Source organism: Pongo abelii, chromosome 3 (assembly GCF_028885655.2).
Source record: "Pongo abelii isolate AG06213 chromosome 3, NHGRI_mPonAbe1-v2.0_pri, whole genome shotgun sequence".
Taxonomy (NCBI): Eukaryota; Metazoa; Chordata; class Mammalia; order Primates; family Hominidae; genus Pongo; species Pongo abelii.
In genome coordinates, this window is record NC_071988.2 from 6,292,501 (window position 1) to 6,318,440 (window position 25,940).

General features: G+C 54.9%; 2 protein-coding genes and 1 long non-coding RNA gene across 9 annotated transcripts in view; 2 read left to right on the forward strand and 1 right to left on the reverse strand.

The window, feature by feature from the left end:
* Nucleotides 1-5,523, reverse strand: part of MAN2B2 (mannosidase alpha class 2B member 2) — a 53,277-nt gene extending 47,754 nt beyond the window's left edge. For 2 of the 6 annotated variants that reach the window (XM_054553186.2, XM_063722583.1), the window contains exons 1-3: nucleotides 3,920-4,095; nucleotides 2,544-2,690; nucleotides 763-868 (exon numbers count right to left, since the gene is read on the reverse strand). In XM_054553186.2, the coding sequence (XP_054409161.2) occupies nucleotides 763-868; nucleotides 2,544-2,690; nucleotides 3,920-4,057 (391 nt within the window). In that variant the 5' untranslated portion in view covers nucleotides 4,058-4,095. 6 annotated transcript variants of the gene reach the window in all.
* A 37-nt stretch (nucleotides 5,524-5,560) lies between these two features.
* On the forward strand, nucleotides 5,561-8,762 carry LOC129058898 (uncharacterized). The gene is made up of 4 exons (XR_008524327.2): nucleotides 5,561-5,759; nucleotides 6,862-6,985; nucleotides 7,171-7,521; nucleotides 8,246-8,762. It is a non-coding gene; the product is annotated as an uncharacterized LOC129058898 (long non-coding RNA).
* A 6,529-nt stretch (nucleotides 8,763-15,291) lies between these two features.
* Nucleotides 15,292-25,940, forward strand: part of PPP2R2C (protein phosphatase 2 regulatory subunit Bgamma) — a 247,672-nt gene continuing 237,023 nt past the window's right edge. The window contains exon 1 of one of the 2 annotated variants that reach the window (XM_063723792.1): nucleotides 15,292-15,543. The gene's annotated coding sequence lies outside the window, so the exon portion shown is untranslated. The remainder of the gene's footprint in view (nucleotides 15,544-25,940) is intronic. The other variant, XM_063723791.1, reaches the window with a different exon arrangement.

The window sequence follows — 25,940 nt, forward strand, 5'->3', positions numbered from 1 at the left end:
TGGTGGTGTGATGGTGATGGTGGTGGTGGTGGTGGTGGTGATGGTGTTGATGGTGGTGGTGGTGGTGGTGATGGTGATGGTGGTGGTGGTGATGGTGGTGGTGGTGGTGATGGTGGTGTGATGGTGATGGTGGTGGTGGTGGTGATGGTGGTGATGTTGGTGATGGTGGTGTGATGGTGATGGTCGTGGTAGTGTTGATGGTGGTGGTGGTGGTGATGGTGATGGTGGTGGTTGTGATGGTGGTGGTGATGGTGGTGGTGGTGGTGGTGGTAATGGTAGTAGTCATGGTCATTGTGGTGCTGAAGGTGGTAGTGGTAGTAATGATGAAGGTGGTGATTGTGATGGAAGGCAGCAAACACTTACTGAGCATTTACTAGGAAACCCACATCCTACTAAAGTGCTTTATTTGAATTATCCCATTTAATACTCACAACAACCCTTTGAGGTAGGTATTACCATCAAACTCATTTTATCTATGAGGAAACTGAAGTTACCTTCCTTTCCAGGTTCACAGAGGAGGGAATTGGCAGAGACAGGATATATTGAGACCGTCTGACTCCAGAATCCATGCTCTTAACCCCTGCGTTCAACTTCCTCGGTGAGGCATGAATATGGCACTAGCAAATCACTGCTTTCACTGGTTAAGGTCCCCCACCCCACTAAGAGGGGCAGACAGAGCTCAGAACCTGGGGGCTCTGATACCACGTCCCAGCCCCACTGGAGGTCCCGAGGGACCCTGGGTGCAGGGTAGGGTGGCCAAACCTGTGAGCTGCAGGATCTGGTCATCAAGGTGCGTCACGGCCTCGTCATGCATGACCTGGCCTCCGATGACAAATTCCAGGCGTCCTCCCTCCAGGAGCTGGCGGACCTTGACATGGGCAGGCAGAGAGAAAAAAGCCAGTTACAGCTCCTGAGCATGGCTGGGTCTGTGGGGAACACACCTACAGCGCCACACACACCCTGCATAAAACTCCCCACCCTTGCTTACTCTGCAAAAGCAGGGCACTGTCTGTCCTGGTCCACACTGTGTCCCCGCCACCTAGAAATCATGCAGCCCTCAGGTGGCATTTGAGATATATATTTGTATATATAAGATTTTCTTAAATCTTATTTTATTAAATAATTCTAAACTTTAGAAAAGTTTCAGGAATAGAACAAAGAGCTCCCATATCCTTTCCCAAGGTTCACTCATCACTACCATTTTTAACCTATTTGCTTAACATCCCCGTCTCTACACACATAATACTTTTGTTCCACCTTTGTTGCCCTTGACGCTACACACCTCAGTATGTGTACACACAGCTGTTTACAGGCTGTGCCTTTGGTTTGTTTCTTAAGGTGCACTATTTGTAGATCATTCACTCAACGAATGTTAAGTGAGCACCTACTACACAACCAGCACTGTTCAGGCACTGAGGGTTCAGCAGTGAATGAAGCAGGCAAAAATTCCTGCCTCCAGGGAGCCCTGCCACAAGTTTCCTGTCCAGGTCTTCACTGGACCTGCAGGCCATGCTTCTCTTTGAGGGCTAGGAGACAGACCACTGGGTTTGGTGGGGTCCACCTGAAGAAGCATGGGACGCCCACAGGATACCCTGGAAAGGCCTGTCTCGAGTCAGGCATGCCTGGCTCAGAATCCCACCTGCCGCTTACAAGCTGTGTGACTGCAGGCCAGTGGCCTGTCCTCTCTGAACCTGGAACGTCTCTTTAACTTGAGGTAACAACCCCACTATCTGGCAGCATCAAGTGGCCATTGGATGTCCGGCTCCTTCCCGTGACTCTGGCGGGGCCTGGTGGACACCCTGCTCTCCCTTCTCCGCTTCACTCCCTTGAGCAAGTCACTTGGCATCTCTGAACTTTATGTTCAGCAACTGTTCTGAAGGCGGTGGATACTGGGGAGGAAACTAAGAACCTCCGAGTATCGTCCTGGGTGCTCACGCCAGGGGTTCATTCTTGGCATGACCTTTCTGCAATGGGGCGGTCACCTCCGCTTAATAGAAGTGGAATCTGCGGCTCGCAGGGGCTAGTTGTGTCCCCCGGTGCGGGGGCAGGATGGGACCCAGGCTGCCTCACTGTGCAGCAGGGACTCTGACTCTCCATGCATGAAGCAACCTGCTGCCTACCCTCGAACCACAGGGACTATCGCACCCTCATCAAGGGTCACCAGACCCCGGGCCCAGGGGCCAGGCAGATAACACAAATGAGAGAAGAGGGTGAGGGCTCAGGGACACCTGGGATGCCTGGTGTCAGGAGGCACTGCTGACTTAGTGTCAGCTGGCACGGAAGTGCACAGCTGGGTTGCCAGAGCTGGCAGTTTTTTCAAGAATAGACAGAAACTCAGGATTACATTGAAAGCAATCTCTCCCAGGCATGGAACTGACCATAAACCTTGATCTAAACAAGGCCTGTGAATAGCCCGGTGGGGTTTTGGCCCTGTGGTTTATGCCAGCCTGGCCCTGGCCCTGGCTAGAACTGCCCCATTGAGTTTTCCACCTGGGTCTTTGCCAGGACACTGGGCCAGCTGTGTCACCTGGTGACCTCGTTACCTGGTGTTTCTGCTGGTCCGAGGCGACGCCATCCCACCACAGCCGGAAAAACTCCTGCTCCACGGCGATGAACCGGCGCTGCTGGCCGCGGGCCAGCTCTTCCACCACTGAGGTGTAGACATTGGCGGCATACGCCTGCATGCTTTCCTGGGGAGGGGACAGCATCATGCCAGCCCTGGTCCAATAAGACCAAGTGTCCCTGGGGCCCCTGCCATTCGCCAGGTGCGTCTGCACAGGGTTGGGGGCTCTGCCCTTCCTTCCCTGCTGCTCACCCCCCACACAGCTATTAGGCACCCGCTCCATACCAGGCTCTCCCCACTGGATGGGATCGTGCTCTCCTGGGGGAGAGGGATGGGGAAACAGACACCCTGCATGGGCAGAGACACGTGCCCTCCCAGCCCAGGGGTCAGGGACAGCTTCCCAGAGGGGTGAGCAAGCTGGGCCTTGAGCGTGCAAGTTGGGGGGCTGGGCCCTGAGTATGCCATTGAGGGGCAGCACAGGAAAGTCTTAGGCCCCAGTGGGGGTGTGGTCCAGTGACCCCAAAGGGGCCTGCTGGGGCTGAAATGATGAAAGCTGGTGCTGAGAGGAGGAGCTCTCCAGGCTGTCCCTGGCGTCTAGGCATCTGCCTCCCCAAGGCTGGGAGCTCCAAGGACCACAGCTGTAGTGTGTTCCCATCCGAGTCCCCAGGGCCCTGCACACAGGGTGCCCACAGAGTGCTTCAATGAATGGAAGGAGCACCAAGCAGGGAGTCAGGAGGCGTGGGAGTTATTCCCGAGCGACCTTGGGCAAGGCAGCAACCCTCTCTGGGCCTCGGTTTTCTCCTCTGGAAACTGGCTGGAGTGGGCATGCTTCCCCTACCCTTTACAGATGGGGAAACTGAGGCTGAGGGACCAAAGCCTCTCGCCCAAGGTCCTGAGCAGAACCAGGAGGTGACCACAGGTCCACCTTCACCCCTGTCCTGGGGGGCGGAGGACGCTGAGCTGGCCTCCAATATTCAGCCCCGCAGGGGACCAGCCCGGCCCCTTCCCAGCGGGCACCTGACATCCACCTGCTCTGAAATCAGCCCCACCCTCTCCTGCTCCAGGCTTCCCTGGAAAATGGGTTACGGCTGTCAACCCCCAAGCCCCTCCCCAGCCGGGAATGCAGGGGCCCCTCCAATCTGCACCACCCTCCAGAAGGGGAAATGGGGGTTCAGAGGCAGGAAGTGACTGGCCTGAAGTTAGCGACGCAACCAGTCAATAGCAGCGTGGGGTCCTGAACCCACTGAGCCTCCTTTTGCGCCGGCATCGGGCCCCGGGACGCAAACCCACACTCGGATCCCGCGGGGAGAGGGAAGCTGCAGCCTCAGGGGCGCGCGGGGCGTGGTCGGCACCTACCTGCACAGTGTAGACCCAGCCCACGTCCATGTGGCTGTGGGGCACCACGAAGGCCCGGATGGGGCCGGCGGACTGGACCCCTGGCGGTCGCAGCAACAGGAGCGGTGCCAGCAGCGGCAGCCAGCACAGCCACCCCATCCCTGCGGCCGGCCGGGAAGGTGCCAGGCCTACTTCCGGGTCCGCGAGGGGCGGGGCGGCCGCGGGGGCGGGGACGCGGCCCATTGGCTGCGGGAGGGGGCGGGGCCCATTGGTTGCCGGCTGGACGCCGACCCCGGGAAGCTCGGGAAGGGGGAGCTGGAGGCGCGGGGCCCGCAGCGGGGCAGGGCGCCTGCTCTTTGCGGTTTAGCTCTCCATCCCCGTCTCCAGCTTTCTGGCCTTCCCTCCCTGTCCCTTCAGCCCCATCTCCCCCAAGCCTGCCAGATCTCCCCCAACCCCTCCTCGCCCAAAGCCCACGCTCTGGTGGTGCCTTCTCGGAGCGTGTGCCTCTTCGCAATACCTGCATCCCGCCCTCTGGACTCGGCTCCGGGACTCTGAGGCTGCCGTGCAAAATTCAGCTTAGCACGGACCCTGTGAGCTCTGCCACCAGGAACCTTCCCTGACAACCCTTTCCCGCCTCTCCCCCGCGTCGAAACCCCATCTGGGCGGCGCGATGGGGGGCTTGTTATGGAACTGTCTCCTTTTTTTTTGGACAGGATCTCACTCTGTCTCCCAGGCCGGAGTGCAGTGGCGCGATCAGGGCTCACTGCAGCCTTGACCTCCCGGGCCCAAGTGATCCTCCCACCTCAGCCTCCTGAGTAGCTGAGACCACAAGGGCTCACTGCCACGCCCAGCTAATTAAAAAAAATTTTTGTAGAGATGGGGGCCTCACTCTGTTGTCCAGGCTTGTCCCAAACTCCTGGGCTCAAGCGATCCTCCTGCCTCCGCCTCCCAAAGTGCTGGGATTACAGGCATAAACCACGATGCCTGGCTCAACTGTCTCCATTTTAAGGAGGAGAACTGGCTTTCAGAGATAGTAATTGACTTGTCCGAGATCATGCAGTTAGTGGAGGAGCCAAGAGAAGTTTTCTGGGTTACTGGATGGTGACCTGGGGCGACATAGGTAACCTCGCTGAGCCTCAGTGAAATGGGTCCGATAGAGGAGCTGTGAACAAAGTAAGGATGCACCCAGGCTGAGAGCGTGAGCACAGCACCCCTTGCCTGCACTCAGGGGATGTGCGGTCACATTGGTGCAGCCTGTTGGGGACTGTTGCCTGGAGTCAGCCCTGTCCACTACTCCCTGCCCCAGAAAGCAAGGGTCTGTGGCTTGGGGTTTACTGTCTGAGAACCACATGGCTGTGCCCCTGCCTGGCATTTCCTAGCGGAGCCACAGCTGCAGCTCTGAGCAAAAGTGCTGGTCCTCTTGCCCATTATATAACAAATGGAAACTGAGAACAGGTTCTCCAAGCAGGTCTGCCTCCTCCTTCTGTCCTGTCCACCCCCTGGGGACCCCTGCATCCCCACAGCCTCAGGTCAGATGCTCTGAGCCTGATGTGGACAGTACTCACTAATACATGTCCCCATGGCCGGTCAGGCTCACAGCTGGACTCCACTCTCAGCCTCTGCATCCGGGTGCGGCCACGTGGCTAAGTGCTAGCCAATGGGATGGGTGGGGGCGGGCACTGTGCTTCTCTTCCAGGCCGGCCCTTAACAACCTCCTGTGGGTGAGCCCTGCTCTCTTACTCACCCACTGCCCCAGTGGAGGGCACTCCGAGGACCTCAGGGAGGTCAGAGCCACCAATGGAGGCTCTGAAGAACCACATGGAACTGTGAGGAACCCAAAGAGCTGTGAAAAGAGGGAGAAGTAAGCTTTAATTGTGTTAAGCCACTGAGTTTATCGATAAGACAGTGTCACAATCTTTGGCAGACTGTATCTGCCAAAGATGGGCTCCGCAACAGTACCCACACCCCAAGCTCTTTGTAGAATTTGGTTGATGAGAAATCCCACTGTAAAATATCTCAAAAGGTTTATTCTAAGCCAAATATGAGTGGCCATGGCCTGTGACACAGCCTCAGAAGGTCCTGAGAACAGGTGCCCAAGGTGGTTGGGGTAAAGCTTTATACATTTTATGGGGACAGAAGTTACAGGCAAAGACATGAATCAATATATGTAAAGTATACATTGGTTTTGCCCAGAAAGGTGGGACATCTTGAAGTGGGTGGGTGGTGCTTCCAGGTCAGAGGAGGATTCAAAGATTTCCTGACTGGCAATCGGTTAAAAGAGTTAAGCTTTACCTGCAGAGTCAGAGTCGGCAGAAAGAAATGTTTGAGTTAAGACAATGGGGATGTGGAAGCTAAGGTTCTTGTTACGTAGATGAAGCCTCCAGTTAGCAGGCTTCAGAGAGAATAGATGTGCATGTCTCTGGGGACCTTAAAAGGTATCAGACTCTCTGGAAAAGAGCTAGTAAGGAAGGAGATTCTCTACAGAATGCAAGTTTCCCCCACAAGAGATGACTTTGCAAGGCCATTTCAAAATATGTCAAAGATAATTTATTTTGGGGTAAAATACTTTGATTTCCTTTAGGGCCTGCTCTCTGTTGTGTGTTGCTATACCGGAGTCATGTTAGAGTCAGGTATCTGATTGCTACAAAGAGTGTTCTGTCAGTCTTAGGAGGATCTCTATGTTAATGTTAATGCTGGTCAGCTGTGCCGAAACTTAAAGGGAGGAGGCTATAATGAGGCATGTGGGACCTCCCACTTCCCATCATGGCCTGAACTAGTTTTTTTGGGTTTCTTTGGGGTCCCCTTGGCCAACAGGGGGCCCATTCTGTCAGCTGGGGCTTTTAATTTTATTTTTGGTTTACAATATGATCTTGACATTCTTCCCATTGGGAGATAGGGTCTATGTCTCCTCTCATTGAATCTTGTTTATTTATTGTTATTTTATTAATTTTTGTTTTTTTTAGAGATAGAGTCTTGCTCTGTTGCCCAGGCCAGAGTGCAGTGGTGGACTCCCAACTTACTTCAGCCTCAAACTCCTAGGCTCAGGTGATCCCCCTGTTTCAGCTTCCTGAGTAGCTGAGACCACAGGTATGTGCCATCATGCCTGGCTAATGAAATTTTTTTTTTTTTTTAAGATATAATATCTCGTTATGTTGCCCAGGCTGATCTTGAACTCCTGGGCTCAAGGCATCCTCCCACCACCACCTCACAAAGTGCTGAAATTATAGGTGCATGCCACCATGCCCAACTAATTTTTCTTTTCTTTTTTGTAGACAAGATCTCTCTATGTTGCCCAGGCTGGTCTCAAACTCCTAGCCTCAAGGGATCCTCCCAAAGTGTTGAGATTACCTGCATGAGCCGCTGTGCCTGGCCCATGGGTGGGCTTGTGACACTCTTGTTACAAACAGAATGTAGTGAAAGTGGTACTGTGTGACTTCCATGACATCCATGTTCACTGGAGCACTCATGCATGGAGGCCTGAGTTGCCCTGTCAGCAGTCCAACTACCCTGAGGCCGCCATGCTGTGAGGAAGCCCAACCAGCCCACATGGGGCAGACCACACAGAGCAGCTCAAGATCACCATGCTGTTTCAGCTCCAGCCCCCCATCTGACTACAACCACATGTGAGACCTCATGTCATTTTCTCTCCTGCCCACTGTATCACAGCTGTGTAGGGTTTCATTTGTACTTTCCTCAAGGCTCTTGCATGAGCTCTTGCTGCAGCTAGTCTCAGGCTTGAAGGTGATACTCACAACCCCCTTCTGGATTATTCATTCAGATCCCTTTCACCCTCAACTAGACCCATGCTGGACTAGATAGCTTACCTGGTGGGTTGCCCCAGAGCCTCACCAATGAGGATGAGCCCCTGGTGACCATTCCCTTCTTGAGCCATAGCTGCTCACTTGCCTATTTGCTGACTACATCAGGTGAAAGAGTCCTGAGGGACACCCATGTGGGTGGCACACAGTCTTCTCTGCTTCCATTGTGTGACAACAACCCTACATCCTCTGATGGTTCAGGTCAACTGCCCCTGCTCAATGGGTGACTCTTCCCCTGCCTACTGGTGTCTTGACATGATGAGTAGCCTGGCGTGACTGGTGTCACTTGGTGGAAGCATTCCCCTTTGGAAACCAGAACCTCTGAACCTGCAGACTCTGCAGTTGTGTGGACAGGAAGCACAAATTCTCCAAGTAGGTCACTGAGAGTGATGCTAAATTAGGCTATACCTGCTTCCATTCTTTGGTTCTTAGGCCCAGGTATTTTACCCACTGGGGACACTGTGTACTGGTCATTGACTTGGGGTGTACATACGCCCTGAAGGATGGTGCCCTTGCTTTTGCTTCACAGGTGGCACCTCCAAGCTGGCGCTGTGGCTGAGCCTTCAACTGGCCACTCCATTCCCCCATCAGCCAGCAGCCTCTGGGTTGTACGGCACATAATAGGACCACTAGACACCATGGGTGTGCCTGAGGTTGCACCTCTTTTGCTGTGAAGTGGAGCCCTTGGCCTGATGTGATGTTACACCCTCGCTTGGGGCTCTAATACTGGAGCAAGCCGGCCACCATGTCATGAGGACTCTCGAGCCATTTGTGGAGAGGCCCACCTAGGGAGGAACGGAGGCCTCCCACCAACAGCCGGCACTGTCTTGCCAGCCCGGGCATGACTGCCTTGGAAGCAGGCCCTCCAGCCCAAGCCCAGCCATTCCAGAGGACATCCTGACTGCAACCTCAGGGAGGCCCACGAGGTGCAACACACAGCAAAGCCACCCTGGATTCTTCACCTGCAGACACCGGGATGATCATAAACGTCTATTGCTGCTTTCAGCCACATTTCTTGAAATATTTGGGTATTTTTCCCTAGTGCCTGGTTACCTGAGTCAATGAGCATCAGTCCTGTTGGGGAAGGAGTAGGGGATTCCCATAGGCCTTTGTCACGATGTTACAGAGTCCTTCTTCCTGGGAACACGCTTTTCCTTTCAGTGGATGGGATCTGGACTTGAAAACTGGCTCAGGTCTGGACACCGAGCAAGGGATCAGGATTTCTCTTTGGGTGGCTACCCTCAACCTCCTAACCCCATCTGCCTTGATTTGTCCAGAGAGGATGGGCCAAGTCTCACCTGTGTCAGCCATCCATCTATCTTGCCCCTAGGGTGCTTCTTTCTTTCTTTTTCTTTCTTTCCTTCCTTCCTTCCTTCCTTTCTTTCTTTCTTTTTCTTTCTTTTCTTTTTCTCCTTCCTTCCTCTCTTTCCTTCCTTTCTTCCTTCCTTCCATCTCCTTCCTTTCTTTCTTTCTCTCTCTCTTTCTCCTTCCTTCCTCTCTCTCTTCCCTTCCTTCCTTCCTTTCTTTGTTTCTCTTTCTCCTTCCTTCCTTCCTACCTTCCTTCCCTCCCTCCCTCCTTCTTCCCTTCCTTCCCTTCCTTTCTTCCTTCCTTCCTTTCTTCCTTCCTTCCTTCTTTCTTTTTTTCTTCCTTCCTTCCGTCCTTCTTTCTTTCTTTCTCTCTTTCTCTCTTTCTTCCTTTCTTCTCTTTCTCTCTTTCTTCTTTCTTTTTTTTGGAGTTTTACTCTTGTTGCCCAGGCTGGAGTGCAATGGCATGATCATGGCTCACTGCAACCTCCACCTCCCGTGTTCAAGCAATTCTCCTGCCTCAGCCTCCCGAGTAGCTGGGATTACAGGAGCCAGCCACCACGGCCTGGCTAATTTTTTTTTTTTTTTTTTTTTTTAAGTAGAGATGGGGTTTCACCATGTCAGTCAGGTTGGTCTTGAACTCCTGACCTCAGGTGATCCACCTGCCTCAGCCTTTCAAAGTGCTGGGATTATAGGCATGAGCCACCACACCCGGCCAGGTGCCGTTTTCTATCAAGCATCTCCATGGCTCGCCGTGGACCTCACTGTGTTCCAGCCTTGGTGCTTGTTAAAGTGATTGCACTGACCTTGCTTCCAGTGGTTTGGTGCAGGCTCCTAGCCCCTTATTTCTGGATCCTCTTATTCCCAGCACTCTCAGCAAACCTGGTTCTGTAACGGCACCTCCCACCACCCACCCTGGCCTATGGCGGACAGCCCCATCCCTGAGCTACCTGGTGAAGCCGGTGCTGGGTCAGTGGGACGTCCTCGGTGGTGTCTTGTGGAACGCTGTCACCCGGTGGGTTTTCTGCCTGCTCCGGTCCATGCCCACTTCTCTGTCTTTTGATCCCTTCTTCTGTCATCTGCCATCTTTCTCCAAGTTTCAAGAGCCACTTCAGCAGTGCGTTAGCACTGTCTCCTGCTGTTAAATCCGGCATGACTGGTGTCTTAGTCATCTCAGGCTGCCATAAGAAGAAACCACAGAGTGAGCGGCTTAAACAGCAGACATTTATTTTCTCCTGGTTCTGGAGGCTGGAAGTCCAAGATCAAGGTACCAGCAGGAATGGTTTCTGGAGAGGGCTCGTTCCTTGGCTTGCAGATGGCTCTCTTCTCCCTGTGTCCTCATATAGCCTTTCCTCTGTGCATGTAAGGCAGGAGGAGAGGGGAGGGGAGGAAGAGGGAGGGAGGGAGAGAGAGAGAGAGAGAGAGAGAATGAGATCTGGTGTCTTTTCCTCCTTTTCTAAGGTTACCAGCCTTATCAGGTTAGGGTCTCACCCTGATGACCTCATTTCACCTTAATCACCTCCTTATAGGCCCTATCTCCAAATACAGTCACATTGGAGGTTAGAGCTTCCACCTATGAATTTTTTGGGGAGATACAATTGAGTCCATAACAACGGGAGAAGTCCCCCATTTCACGAGCTCCTCCTGCCCTTGATCTGGTCCCAAGAGCACTGTCCCACCCCCACTGCTCCATGCTGGCTGGGTCCATAGCTCCTTTGGGGTGTAGTCTTGTCCTCCGTGGCTGGCCCAGCGTGTTCCCAGGTGGGTGTGGTTGTGACTTAACCCCGGTGATGAATCTGGTGGCTGGCACAGGTTGTAGGTGGATTCTGAGGGCAGGATGTTTGGTCTTCCACGTTGAAGGCCGCGGTATCATCTTTAGGCAAGGAGAGCCTGTTATCCTCTGAGGACTTGGGCACTTTTGCAGGCCCAGGGGGTCCAGGTAAATCTGGGGAACCACAGTTGGAGACTGTGCATTCACCCAGACATCCCATTGCGCTCTTCTTGGAGTCCCACTCCTTTGTGATCAGGTCTGGAAGCTTGGCATTGCAGACCTGAAAAGGTTGGGGACCTGGCCTAGTCTGCAGCACCCCTCTTCATAACTAAGCCCTGGGCTGGTTCTTGCTTTTTTTTTTTTTTTCTTTTTTTTTTGAGACAGAGTTTTTGCTCTTGTCTCCCAGCCTGGAGTGCAGTGGCCCGATCTCGGCTCACTGCAACCTCCACCTCCTGAGTTCAAGCAATCCTCCTGCCTCATCCTCCTGAGTAGCTGGGATCACAGGCGCCTGCCACCATGCCCAGCTAGTTTTTGTATTTTTAGTAGAGATGGAGTTTCACCCTGTTGGCCAGGCTGGTCTTGAACTCCTAACCTCAGGTGATCTGCCTGCCTCAGTCTCCCAAAGTGCTGGAATCAGGCGTGAACCATGACACCCAACGGGGATCACATTTCAACATGAGATTTGGAGGGGGCAGATATCCAAACTCCATCAGGAGGGTAGGGTAGGGGGTACAGTTTTAAACTGGGTACAATTTAAAGGGGTGCAGTTTTAAATAGCAAAAGCCGCATTGAGAAAGTGACATCTGAGCAGGAGGTGCGGAAGAGGGCGGTGTGGATATCTGGGGACCAAGCTTACCAAACTTACTGGGCAGCAGTCACTGCAAGTGCAAAGGCCCTGAGGCAGCACCATGCCTGGTAAGCTCAAGAGCCAGCAAGGAGGTCCCTGTAGCTGGAATGGAGGGAACCAGGCGAAGAACAACAGGAGGGAAGGTTCTAGAGTGGGGGCAGTGGGTAGATATGGAGCTTTGGGGGACTTTGGCATTTACTCCAAAGGAGATGGGAGCCATTGCAGGATTTTGAGCAGAGTGAGGTGATCTGACTTATGTTGTAAGAGGATCCCTCTGACTGCTGTGTTGCTGGGTGGAGAACACACCAGCCCCGGCTGGGGCAGAAGTGGGGAGACCAAGTAGGAGGCATGTGCAATAGTCCAGGTGAGACACGACGGTGGCTGGGACCTGGGAATAGCAGTGGGGGTGGTGACACATGGTCCGGCTTGACTGTGTTTTGCAGGAAGAGCTGACGGAACCTGCTGATGAATTTGATGTGCTGTTTGAGCCGTGGGGAGTCAGGGATGATGATGTGGTCTAGGTACAATGTGCACAGGCCCGTGTTGATACAAAGTGTTTGTTTCATTTCCCCTTGGTCTCTTCTAATGGCTGGTCTGAGTTGGTTTCTTTTTCCTCCTCAACTGTTTTCTGAGCTGTACCAGCACTGAGAGAGTGTCCATCCTGGCCTTGGGGACACACCCTTCTGTGGCTGGGGTTGGGGGAGGGGATTCCTCACTGCAGTGAAGTGAGGGGAGTCTCCTGGGTTGGGGGAAGGTGTCTGGGCAGCTTCTGTGACAATCTCAGATGAAAGTTCAGCTTCACTTCATGGGGGGTGGCATTTCACTGCAGGGACAGACTACAGCCTAGAAACATTTCTTTCTAAGAACAGGCTCTGGCGTGCCCAGCCCGAAGAGGCTATTTTAGGTTTTGGGTTCTGTTACTTTGGTTACTAGTAGCAAATTGTTGTCAGAAAAAAAGCTGATGCCAAATGTGTATCCCCCCCCACTCAGCCCCAACTCTGATGAGATGTTCTGCAAAATGCTTCTCATTTGAATCAATGCTCTGTCATGAAAAACGCAGGGTCCAGAGGGGCCTATACAGCAATGTGGACTCTTTCAGATCATGCCAGTGTTCTCTGGCATTGATGCTCCTCGAAGCGGCCATCGCTGCCCTTGCAAAGTGTAGCGTGTGCCCTTGCCCGTCTTCACCAGACTTGTCTTAGGTGACTCACAAGGAGCAACAGCCTGACCTCTGCAGGTGTGAGAGTTTGCCATAGGGGCCCACCAGAGCCGTCTCCCATTCAGTCTGGACCCTGTGACATCAGCACTGTTTGTCCTCCTGAGCAAGTGGGACAGTTCTGGGGGACCTCCTCTTGCTTTAATGGGCGAACCACTTGGGACTATGTCCAGTGCCAAACGGTCTTCCTGATCAGCAGCATGGACCCTGGCATAGTCCTACCCCCAAACCTTCTATGGCTACCCAGTGTCTCTCTCAGGAAGCCTCATCCTCAGCCTGCATTGCAGACAATTCAGGGTTTAGCCCCAACTTGCTTTTTTGGCCGTACTTCCCACATACTTGTACCACATTCCTTCCAGCAACTGCAACCAGGCCCCATGGCTCCCCATCCTCACCCCCCTTTCCTCCTCTGTGTCTCTTCTGCCTAGAATGAACTCACTTCCTTTGGCCACCACCCTTGCACAGCTGGATCCTTCAAGTCCCTTCCTACCACAAGCCCTTTGCACGTGCTGATCCTCCTGCCTGGAAGCACTTCCTCCACTCTGCGGTGGGCTGCTATTCCTCCTTTGTGTCTTGCACATGAAAAGCCAAAGAGAGCGTCCATGAACCTCCCCTCCCCATAGCATTGATGGCTGTATAGAATTCAATAGTAATGTGTGCCTTTGGTTAACATCTTCCTCACCCGCTACACCATATGCTCCATGAGACTTTGTTTTGGTCACTACCAGATTTGGCACCTGGGAGAAAGGAGGGGCTGTCTACCTTCTGTCGAAAGAACAAACGAATGTATTATTACCTGCGTGCCTGTCTCCCTTGCACACTCAAGGAAATGGGCCATGCCCTGGTGCGTGCAGAAAGCTCAGCTGAGGGGCTCATCCCACCTCCACAGCTCACCTGCAGTGTGAGCAAGTCACTTAACCCTGGGGCAGGGACGATGCATCCCGTGGCTCCTGGCAGCCTGATCCAGAGCCTCCAGGTTCTAACCTTTAAAATGGGGATATTTATGCCTATTCATAGGGTTGTTGTAAATATGAAACTAGGCCATGCCAAGTGACTGCCCGGGACCTGACCCAGGTCCACCCCACCTCAGGCTGTAAGGCTGCCTGTGGGACCTGTATTTATCAGGAAACCCCGCCATGCCCTGACGCTGTGCCAGGCGGAGGGCTGGGAACTGAGATAACAGGGGCTGCTGCTGCTGCAGGATGACCTCGTGTTGGAAGACAGGCACTGCCCGGGGGAGAGGCTGCTCTGGGGCTTTTGGGACTCCTGAGAGGACCCTGGAGGCCTTCCTGGAGGAGGAGGTGAAGAAGTTGGACTTTCAAGGCCAAGAAGGAAGAGGGAGGGGGTCAGAGGCTTAGAAGGCAGATCCCTCCTGCTAGTGAGGTGTAGAGGGGCTAGGGTGCAGCTCACGGGCCTAGAACTGGGCTAAGGTGGGGTGGGGTGGCCTGACCTTTGGCCTGGGGCCTGCAGCACTCTTTCCTTCCCTCTGCTCTCCTTCTTCTGCTCCCTGGAGAGCCTCTCCTTAGCCATCCCCGCTCCTCTCCCTTCCTGGGAGGGGAGGGGAGGAGAGAGGGGAGTGGGGGGATTAACCTGTGTCCGTGTGGCTGTCTGCTTCCACTTTGTTCACACTGGCATAATGGGGTTCTGTGCTCATTTAGGGTGAGGCAGCTGGGACCCCAAGAGGGCCAGCGGCCCCTCGTGCCTTAGGATCACCCTGGGAGCATGCTTTCTCCTCCCTCCTTGGATGGGCTTCTCTAGCCCTGGGACGTCCAGCCTCCTCCTCTCGGCGTGGCAGATTGCTTTTCCGCCTTGGTCTGTTGCACGTGGAAGGTCGGAGGGCGCGGCTGTGAAGCTCCCGTTCCTCCTCATGGCATTGATTGCTGTCCCCTTCGCACCCGGTGGGGGGGCGGGGGTGGGCAGCGACCCCGGCTCCCAGCAGGGCGGGTCGGGGGAAGGGCAGGACGCAAAGGGGCTCAAACCAGAATCGCAATCTGGAGCTGAGCCCCGCCTTGGCCGCTTACTCCGCCTGAGTCCCTTTTCCTCTCCGTGCCTCAGTTTCTCCTTAGTAAAATGGGCATCGCCGTCAGGCAGGCGGCCCTCGCGCGGTGACGGCTGGCAGAGGCGGCTGCCGCGGGACCGGTGGGTGGGGCAGAAAGGGACGCTTCGGTCCGTGGCGACAGCCCCGGCGCCCGCACCCACACCGCGCCCCGCGCCCGCACCCCGCGCCTCTTACCCGGTGCCCGGCCCCGCGCCCCGGGATCCGCGCCCTGCCATCCGCGCCTCGCGATCGTCGCCCCGCGCCCACCCTCGGCGCCCGCAGCCGCACCCCGCGCCCCGCACCCGCGCTCCGGGCGGAGCCTTCTGGGCGCGCCTCCCCGCCCGCCCGCCCGCGCAGGGAGCCGAGCCCGGAGGAGGCGGAGGAGGAGCGGCCGCCGCGCCCGGCCCCCCGCAGCCGCCCGGAGGACGCCCGTCGCGGTCGCAGCCTGCGGAGCCGCCCATGGCCCAGCAGCCGGGTTAGCCTCGCCGCGCGCCCCCGCCCCCCGCCCCCCGCCCCGGGCCCGCGCTCACGCGCCCTTGCTGTTTTGCCAGCTGACCGCGCCCCCGCCGCGCCCGCCGCGCCCGCCGCCGACCAGGGCTCCTGGTGCCTGTGCCAGCTCAATGGGGCCGCCGACCTCGAAGTTTCCGAAGGTAAGCGCGGGCTGCAGGGCGCCCGGCCCCGCCGCTCCGGAGCCGCCCCGCGCCCACCCCGCCTCACCCCCAGCCCCGCAGGACCTCACCCTGCCCGGGGACGCGGCCCTCGGGTGCGGGACTCCCGCGACTGGAGGAGAGGGCGCGTCTTCGCGGGCCAGAAGCGGGACTCAGAGAGCCCGGGCACCGACCCCGGGGCGGTCCTGGGGCAGGGCTGGCTCTGCTAGGGTCCGAAGTGCCGGGGTCGCTCCGGAGCCCGTGCTCTCGGGGTCTTGAGGGAACCCGACAGAACCGCTTGGAACCCTGCCTCCAGCACTTGCTCGCCGCGCGAGCCCGGGCAGATCGCTCCACCGGTGTCAGCCACAGCGTCTCGGCCGAGAACCGGCGCGCTCGAGCACCCCCTCGCTGCCCGGCTGAAGGTGCGGGCGCGGGGTCCGGCTCTGAGTCTGGGGTAAGACCCAATGCGGCGGAGTTCAGTCCCGGCCGCGGGTACCATCCAGCAGCGTCTACGCGCTCCTCCCGCTGCCCGCGCCGGTGGGTGCTGAGTCAGGCCCGGCTGCTGCTCTGGTTTGGAGAAGCCTTTTTTTTTTTTTTTTTTTTTTTTTTTTTTTGCTGGCAGGGACAGTCCATGACAGTGGCGCGCCCAGAGCCCGAAGAGCGTTGGTGGGATGGACAGCTGCTCTCGCACCCTGGGAAGTGACCCGGGTTGGCTTTTATGCGGAGGGTCCCAGGGACAGGGACCACACACTCTGTGGCCCGAGACGCTGCCCCGCCTGGATTGAATCCTAGCTTCACCCTGACCGGCCGGGTGGCCTTCAGCAAGTGGCTTACTCTCTCAGGGCCTCAGTTTCTCTTCTGTGAAATGGGGATGACGTTGCTCAGCGGGCAAGGTTGTGGCAGAGATAAAAGAAGAGGCCTATGGGGGGTACTGGTGAGGGCCCAGGAATCTGTTTTTGCTTTCTTCCCTCCTCCCTTCAGGGGCCCAGTGAGGTGGGTGATGGAAGGTACAGAGGGCTGGTGGACCCGGGCAGGGTGCTGGCCTCTGTCACTTTATATAACAAACACACTGTTCCAAGAGCTTTCAAATATCCACTCCCCCGACTCCGTTGAATCCTCGCCACATTATCCCCATTATAGGATAAGGAAACTGAGGTGCAGAGAAGTTAAGTAACTTGCCCGAGGCCACACAGCTGCCAGTGGCAGAGCTCCAGAGGCTGTGCTTCTCCAGGGCGAGTCCTCCTTGGCCTGTGCTCACATTGTCACGGGAAGACATCACAGGGACACTGTCAGCAAAATGGAGGGGACGGGCTGTGGCAGGGAGTGGGGCCCGTTGCCCACAGGTGAGCTCCTCTGTCTGCTCTCAGTGCCCCACAATCTGCTGCAGCTGCCTTCTCAGTCTCATTGTCCCCCACGCTCTGACCACGCCCTGGTCGCCTGCTCATGCTCAGCTCCCTCCAGGCCCCTGAATGTGTCTGTTTCCCACCTCCCTGCTGTGGAGCGAGTGTTTCCGTCCACCTGGGATGCCTTCTCTGTCCCAGGTGTCCTCACCTCTGGGAATACCCTCACCCCTTGAGGGTAGGGACTATATCTGGTCATGTCTGCAGGACACTGACTGTGCTCGGCAAATCGCAGCTTCTCAGTATGGAATTGTTGACTGTCGATTAGTGAGTGCATGAGTGAGTGAATGCCACATGGCCTTTCTCTTCTTTTCAGAAAAGGGGTAGGCAGGCTCGATGTAGAACCTTCTCCAGCTCTCTTAGGACTCCCTAGAGCCTGCTTGCTGCTGGCAATGGGTCACGGAAGATCTTTGGGCTGGGAGTCAGTCCCTGGGTTCTAAACGCCAGTGTGTGTATGTGTCCATGTATGTATCCGTGGGTGTGTCTGTGTATCTATGTGTGTATCTGTGTGTGTATCCAAGTGTGTCTGTGTATGTCTGTGTATCTCTATGTCTGTATAGGTGTGTCTGTGTGTGTGTTTGTGTCTCTCTCCGCGTGTGTAGCCATTAAGCTCTTTTTGGAATAAGAAAATTGCAGAATGAATGCACGATCACATGCATCTTGGAAAAACATGAAACAATATGGAAATAGTTGGAGTAAAAGGTGCAAGTCCTCCCCTCCCCCTCCCCCTACCTCCTTCCCACCTAGGACCAGCTACATAATTTGTGGGGCTCAGTGCAAAATGAAAATGCAGGGCCCTGTGTTCAAAAAGTAGGGGAAAGTGTGGTTAAAAGTACTTACTTTCTTCTGTACTCTCTCTCCACCTGTCATGGTGGTTTTATTTCCTGTGTAACATCGTGTTCCTCTGGGCATGGGGATGCTTGCAGGGTGAGTGCAGACTCTTGCAAGACACCTGTCTTCTGGCCAGGGACAGGGAAGTTGAGTGTTGAGTCAGGCATTTCCCCTTCCCACGGGTCCACAGGCTGATGCCCCAACCCATGGCAGACAGGTAGCCCACAGGGCATTGCAGCCTCGGGGTCGAGACACAGTTGGTACCTGATGTTCCTGCTGAACTGCCCACCGAACACACAGTGGCACTGCCAGCCCAGGGAAGGGTGGTCACCGCCATGATCCACCCCAGGATGCACTGGGGTGTGTACACTCCTAGACTCCAGACTCCTGCCAGGGGAGGAGGGCAGCAGTGACACTGAGACCGGGCACAAAGAGGAGGAAGGGTGGGGTCCAGGGTGCCAGAGGCCAGGGGAGCAGGCAGCTGAGAACCCGGGTTTGGGAGGTGGCAGGAGGCAGAAGCACATGCTCCATGCCCACAGCACAGGCTCTGCTGTTCCATCAGACATCGCTTAGGAAACACACATTCAAAGATACAGCTATCAGGAATTGTATGACTCTGCAGAGCCTTAAACCCCAAGCACGAGCCCCTTCCAAGCATGAGGCCTGTGTGGCTTCCTGGGTCACATACTTGTGAAGCGGGTCCAGCTCCAACCCCATGGCTGTGGATAGGCACAGAGCTCCAGTAACAGCAGCCAACACTGAGACGTGCTTTGTAGGATCCAGGGGCGCTTCCAGTGCTTCCTAGATATGAGCTGCTTTCCTTCCGACCACAACCTGGTGAAATAGGTGCTCTTGGCTCCGTTTTACTGAGGCACAGAGAGATTAAGTGATTTGCCTGAGGTCCCACAGCTATTAGTGGCGGGGAGCCTTTCAGTCTTCCCAGTCCTCCCCCAAGGCTTGTCCTCGGTCACTCTACCTGACCACCTCTCAACAAGGGCCTGGAGCTCACTGCTGCTGTCAGAAAAAAAGCAAATCTTATTTTTTTTCATTTGCCGGTATGGAAACGCCCCTGGCTTGGAGTTGCTTCCAGAAAAACATAGAAGTTCCAGCCCTTAGTCTGGTAGCCAAGAGCCTGGGTGGGCTGGGCCTGGGGGGCTGTGCACTGTCCCCTGCTTGCCCTTCTCCAGGAGTGTTCTCATGGGGCTTTGGGTCTTGCATGGGGCTGCTCCCTGCCCTGGGGCACCCCTGCCCCTGCCCCTGCCCTGGGGCACCCTTGCCCCTGCCTCGCCTGGCTAACGCCTGCATAGCCTTCAAGGGCCCCAGGATGCCTCTTCCTTGGTGGGCTTCCCCTGTGGTTCCCCCAACACCTTAAGGGACATGTCAATTTCAACGTGGAATCCCCAGCGTTTGAGTTGCCCCTTGGGGTCACACACCACATGTTTGAGGAGTGAATGGATGAAATGGCCTGAAATCTGATTAGCACATGGAACGCAGTTCAGGAAGGGAGCTGTCTTAGTCCGTTGGGGCTGCCGTAACAAAACACCATATCGCCTGGGCAGCTTATGAATAACATAGGTTTATTTCTCACCATTCTGGAGGCTGGAAGTCCGAGATCAAGGCGTGGCAGATTCAGTGTCTGGTGAGGGCCTGCGTTCTGATTCATGGATGGTGCCTTCTTGTAGTACCCTCACAGGGTGGAAGGGGCAAATGGGCTCCCTTGAGTCCATTTTAAAAGGGCACTAATTTCCTCCTAATTGTTTCCCCAGGGCCTGGCTCCTCATATCTCACATTGGGGGTTAGGATTTCAACATAGGAATTCAGGGGGACACAGGCATCCAGTCCACAGCAGGGGGGATTTCCAAGGAAGTTATGCATGGGGCAAGAATGGGGCTAAGGTGTTGGGAGTGTAGTTGGCACAGTGGTCACAGATGCTGCATGTTGCAAATTTGCAGCCCTGGGTGAAGTTTAATCTCTTTGCCTCTATTCTGTGTGTATGTCTGTGTGTGTGTGTGCTGTGTATTTTTTCAGAACTGCCATTTATTGGGCACTTCTGTGAGCCTGGCACTGCACTAGCACTATGCCCTATACCCTCTATCTCACTTATCGTCGTGTCAACCTGTGAGGGTGTGGATGCGCCCACTGCCCCTATTTTACAGAGGAGCACACTGAGGTGCAAGCGATGTGCTCCAGGCTGCTTAGCAGCGAGTGGTGGATCTGAACCTAGTTCTTCCTGCCTTGGCTGGACCGCGAGCTGCTCTCCCAGTGTCTAAATTTAGGTTCCGTTTTGTGATTCCTTCTCAGGAAACTGCTATTGTCAGGGCTGCCTGCTCATCAGAGCCCCTGTCTCAGCGCAGTGTTCCCCTGGCATTGCAGAGCCACAGAGCTGGGAGCCACTGTTGCTCTCTTTCCTGTGCACTCCTGGCTGGAGGCTTGCGTCCCATCAGAGCCGCAGGGCTGGATGGTGAATTCCCAGGATGGGCACCTGTGAGGGTGCAAGGTCAGAAAAAAAGATGACACTGGGCTTTGGGGGCTGTGATGGAGACTCACTGGGTGGGGCATCTTTAGATGGGAGGCCAGGCAGGGAGACACTGTGGAAATTCTTCTTTCCTGGGTCTGGAGTGGACCGGTTGCCCAGGTCTTCATTCCAAGCTTGGCCTGGTGCAGGGCTCCATGTTGAGTGGGGTGTGGCTTCATCATGGGGACACTGTTGCACTCTTTGCTGGCACTCTTGCTGAGAGGATGGTGTCCATCAGAGCCTCTTCCACTGTGTGTTTCCTGTCTGCCAAAGAATCTTTCTGCAGCAAGAATCTGAAATCCAACCTAGTTTGACCCAAGCACAGAGTTGATCGGGCTGAGTATTGGGAAGCTCAGGGGATGCCCTGATATTTTAGGAGGCTGAGCACAGGTGGCCTTCTCCTTGTTAGGAGGCAGGCAAAGGTGGCAGGTAAAGGCTCACACACCTGCAGGTCCCAGGAGGAGAGAAGAGGGCTCTCTGTAAGCCCTGAGAAAGGCTTCTCCTTGACCTTGCATGGGTGGCCTTCCCACTGCTGGCACAATTTCCCTGTCCCCATGGATGGGCTCTCCCAAGCAAGGGGATGGGGCCCCTTAAGTGACAGCCCCACCAGCACCCCAGGTCACAGATGGCAGCTGAGAGTGGTGTTAATCTTCGTAGCTGGCATTTATGGAGATCTTGCTGCATGCTTGGCACAGGCAGGGCCTGTTAGGTGTATCAGGCGCTCACTCGGTGATGGGATGCGATCATCACAGACACTTTGCAGGTGATGCTGTGACATGTGGTGAGGTTGGGAGAAGTCACTGCCCCAAGTCTCACCGCCAGGGGCTGTCCTGCTGGGTTTGGGCACCTTTAAGAGGATGGGTGCTGAGGCTGCTCAGAAGCACCTGGCTGCCTCCTTCGTCCTGCCTTCCTGTCTACAGGGGAGGAGGAGAGGTCTGGGGTGGGACTGGGGAGGGTTTGCCTGGAGTCACACAGCAGGTGAGAGCAGAACCAGGGCCTGTGGGATGCACCTCACTCCAGGCCAGCGTCCATTGTGCCCGCCCCGTGTCATCTAGGTCTCCAGTGCCCAGGTGAGGAATATTCTGCAGTAGCCCACCCTCAGATCTGCCTCCTCTCGTTCTTCATCTCTACTACCCCAGGTCAAGCCATTGTCTCCTCTTCTGGACTACTTGAGGGCCTCCCAATCCAGACTCCCCTTTCAACTCCCTAAAATAACCATGTTAACCTCTGCTGTGCCCATCTCCCACTCCTGGTGCTAACCCAGCACTCACTCTAACTCATCCTTCAGGTCGCAGCTTCCATGTCCTCTCTCCAGAGACCTTCCTTGCCTCCCAACTAAATATTTCCCACCCAGGGAGTCTCCATCACAGTACTCCGGGTCCAACGTCATCATCTTTCTTTTTCTTTTCTTTTCTTTTTTTTTTTCTTTTTGCTGACCTTGCACCCAGCATCTCCTGACTATAAGATCTGTAAGAACTCATCTGTGTTCTCAGAGCCTGGCTTATAGTTCCTGTTGTTGTAGATGTTGTTGTACTAATGCATCAGGTATGTTTGGATAACACCAATGGGTGGTTCAAATATTCTTCCCAGATTCTAATGTCAGTGCTGCAGGACCGAAATAAAGTGAATTTAAAGGGACTATTTCACTCTTTCTCAGGAAAGGAACCTATTAGCGAGTACAGTGTAGTTAACAATGACCTCCTTGAAGGCTGGTGCCTTGAATCCTCCTCCGTATCTTCTAAGGAGGCTTGTACCCCTTGTTCCTTTCCAGCCCCAACTTCTCTCTGCCCTGGTCTGTGCCTGGAACCTGATCCTGTCAAATTTACCACCTGGATCTCTGCTGGGGAGTCTTTGGGTGGGTTTTGCCCACAGGAGGCATTGCCAGGAGCTGGGAGGGCAGGTGGAGAGAGAAGTAGGGGTGCCGCCTCCTTCCCCCCTCCCTCCTTTGGAGGAGGGTGCAGTGGCTGCATCCTTCTGTGATAATAACCAACTCAGGGGCACCCGGAAAGATGCTTGCAGATTCTCCCAGGAGGCAAAACTTCAGGGGGAGAATCTGGTTGCTCACGTTGCTGCGGAGGAACCACAGCCTGGAGTAGGGATCTACACTAGTGCATGGGTTGGCAAGCTGGGCAGGGCTTTGGAAAGAACAAGTTTGGAGGATGATGACAAGGTGTCCTGGGGAAGAGGTGTGTGGATGGACCTCTCAAATGACTGCAGAGCATGAGGTATTTGTGCCCTGTAGTAGTCAGGGTTCTTCAGAGAAACAGGGGCAACAGGATCACTGCATGTGTGCGCACACACATGCACACGGAATTGGCTCACGCAGTTATGGAGCTGAGAAGTCCCCTGAGCTCCATCTGGAAGCTGGAGAACTAGTTGTTCTAGTCTGAAGGTTTGAGAACCAGGAAGGCTGATGTTGTGATGGTGTGAGTGCCAATCCCAGGGCAGGAGAAGCTGATGTCCGAGCTCCAGCAGTCAGGCAGAGAGAGTGAATTCTCTCTTCTCCTGCCTTTTTGTTCCATTCAGGCCCTGAACAAACTGGGGGAGGCCCATCCACACTGGGGATTACTTAGTCTACTGATTCAAATGCTCATCTCTATTGGAAACACCCTCACAGACACACCTGGAAATGATGTTTAGCATGATATCTGGGCATCCCGTGGCCCCGTCAAGTTGACACATGAAATGAACCCCTACATGCCCCATGCGGATGCTCCCCAGAGGCATCCTTCACGCAGGAGGCTCTCAGTCACAGGATAGACATGCTAGCCTGCCTGTGGGTGCTGGGCAGACTCCAGCCAACCCAGGTCTCGCTCTTGGGCTCACACACAAAATATGGCAGAGATGGGGAAACACACAGGCAGAAAATATGGCCTTCAACTCTCCAGGGCTGAGATGGCCACTGCTATAGCTGAGGTCCCAGTCTCCAACATCAGGGGACAACAGTGACTTTGGGTGTGGCAGCATTACCCGAGGAGACCAGCAAGCACCCGGGGGCAGGTTGGTTCCCTTGTTCTCAGGGGGGCGGATGCATAAGCCAGATACAGAATCGCCTTCCCACCCGCTTCTGTCAGCAGTGTCATTGTGGAATTCCTGATTCACAGTCACCGTCGCCCACAAGCATCACATCATTCAAAGGATTCCTGCGGTGGTGCAGAACTGCGGCAAAGGGCCCTCGCCCGTGGGGTTCACTCTCATCACCCAGAAGCAGGGAGAGGGGCCTGCGGCTGCAGGCCTGGCTACCACACCAGCCTCCAGACAGCACGCAGCAGGTGGGGCCTTGTCCTGTATGCCTTAGATCAGCGGCTGACTGTTTTGTGACTGTCACCTGCACAGCCACAAGCACAGGTTTGAGGGCCAGTGGATGGAGTTAGGAGGAACCCTTCACTGGCTTATAATCACTAGGGTGTCAAATAATTTATCATCCAAAGTAGGGTACCTTAGAGAATGAAAGGGTGTGTTATGAATGATTGCACAGAGCAGCCCCAGACATGGCCACTGTGTTAGTGTGTTGGGGCTGTCCCGTGGTCTGAATGTTCCCATCTCTCCAGTATTCCTGTGCTGAAATCTAACCACCAACAGAGTAATGAGGGTGGGGCTTTGGGAGGTGATTAGGTCAAGAGGTCAAGAGGGTGGAGCCCTTATAAAAGAGGCCAGAGGCAGACTTCTACCATGTGAGGACGCAGTGAGAAGGCGCCGTCCTTGAAGCACAGAGCCCTTGTCAGACACCGAATCGAAACTGCTGGCACCTTGATCTTGGACTTCTCAGCCTCCAGAATTGTGAGCAACCAATTTCTTTCTTTCTTTTCTTTTTCTTTCTTCCTTCCTTTCTTTCTTTCTTTCCTCTTTTCCTTTTTCTTTTTCTTTCTCTCTTTTTTTTTTTTTTTTTTTGAGATGGAGTCTCACTCTGTCACCCAGGCTGGAGTGCAGTGGCATGATCTTGGCTCACTGCAATCTCTGCTTCCTGGGTTCAAGCAATTCTCATGCCTTAGCTTCCTTAGTAGCTGGGATTACAGGTGTGCACCACCAGGCTGGCTGATTTTTGTACTTTTAGTAAAGACAGGGTTTCACCATGCTGGCCAGGCTGGTCTTGAACTCCTGACCTCAAGTACTCTGCCTGCCTTGGCCTCCTAAAGTGGTGGGATTGCAGGTGTGAGCCACTGCATCCGGCCAATGAGCAATCAATTTCTGTTATTCATAAACTACTTAGTCTAAGGTATCTTGTTGTAGTCTACAGACTAAAGCTGCCTTAACAAAGCACTACACACAGAGTGGCTTGAAGAAGGGAAATTGATTGTCTCATGGTTCTGGCAGCCAGAAGTCTGGGATCAAGATGACAGCTGGGTCGGTTTCTATGGAGGAATTAGAGGGGGAATCTGTCCTGTACCCCTCTCCCAGCTTCTTGTGATTTGCTGTCCATCTTTGGCATTCTTTGGCTTGTAGATGGTGTCACCATGGTGTCTGCCTTTCTCCGTGTGCCTGTCTGTCTCTGTGTCCAAATTTCCCCTTTGATGAGGGCACCTGTCATTTTGGATTAGGGGTCAACCCTACTCCAGCATGGCCTCATTTTAACTAATGACATCTGCAGTGACCTATTTCCAAATAAGGTCACATGCTGAGGTACTGGAGGTTTGGACTTCAATATGAATTTTTTTGGGGGGAGGGCACACAATTCAACCCATAGCGGTCACCCCCTGATAACCCCTTGAACTAATTTTGCTTGTAGTTCATTAGGCGTGGTGTGTTTGGGGGTCCTGGTGCCCCAAGAAGGAAGGCTTCCATCAGGGGGCAGGGCCACAGTCCGTGAAAGTGGACACTGGGACTGAGGCCATTTGGGGCTCCTGCTGCTGCTGGGTGGCATGGTAGAGAAGGGGGCACTGGGATGAGGGGCGACTGCTCCTAGTTACCAAGGATAAATGAGGTCACTTCTTGGTGGTATCTGGGTCCCAGAGGATCCACGGGGATGCTTCTTAGCACTGACATCTGATAAAAAAGGTCTGCTTAGCATGGCAGCCCCGAACATAGAATGGGAGCATGACAGACCCAGATCACGGGTGGAAGCTTGGGTCGTTCCCCCAGGTGGAGAACCAGGTGCTCTGGCACAGGCAAGGTGCCTATCAGTGGGCGGAGGAAGAAGGACTCACTGCTGATTGGCCCTTTTTCCCCCGCCCTCATCTCTCCTGGCCACCTTGAATGAAGGCTACCTGTGGTGGATGGTGTGGTACTGTAAGCTCCAGGCAGGCATCTGAAGTGGCGTCTCCCTCAATGATACAGTTGCTGGTGGGACCCTGTGCCTCACTGTGTTGGGCTGAATGTTTCTTCCCGGATAGGGGGACGAGGATGTTTGCTGAGTGGCCACAGTGGACTGTGCTGGATTTCTTCACTTGACCCGTAGATCTATTTTTCACCTCTCTCTGTCCAGTGTGGTGCCCTGGAGGCTGCATCACCTGTGGTCCCTGCCCTAAGGCTCCTGTGGAGTTTGGCCAGTGGGAGGCACCAGTCGGAGCTTGCAGGGCAGGAGGGAGAGGGGGAACACTCCCCATTCTTCTCCCTGCTGTGGCGCTGCAATCCCAGGGTCGGCTGTGCTCTCCATAGTCACAGCTTGTGCCAGTGGATCCTGTCTCATGGTCCCAGTTCTCCTCTCCTGCACCTTT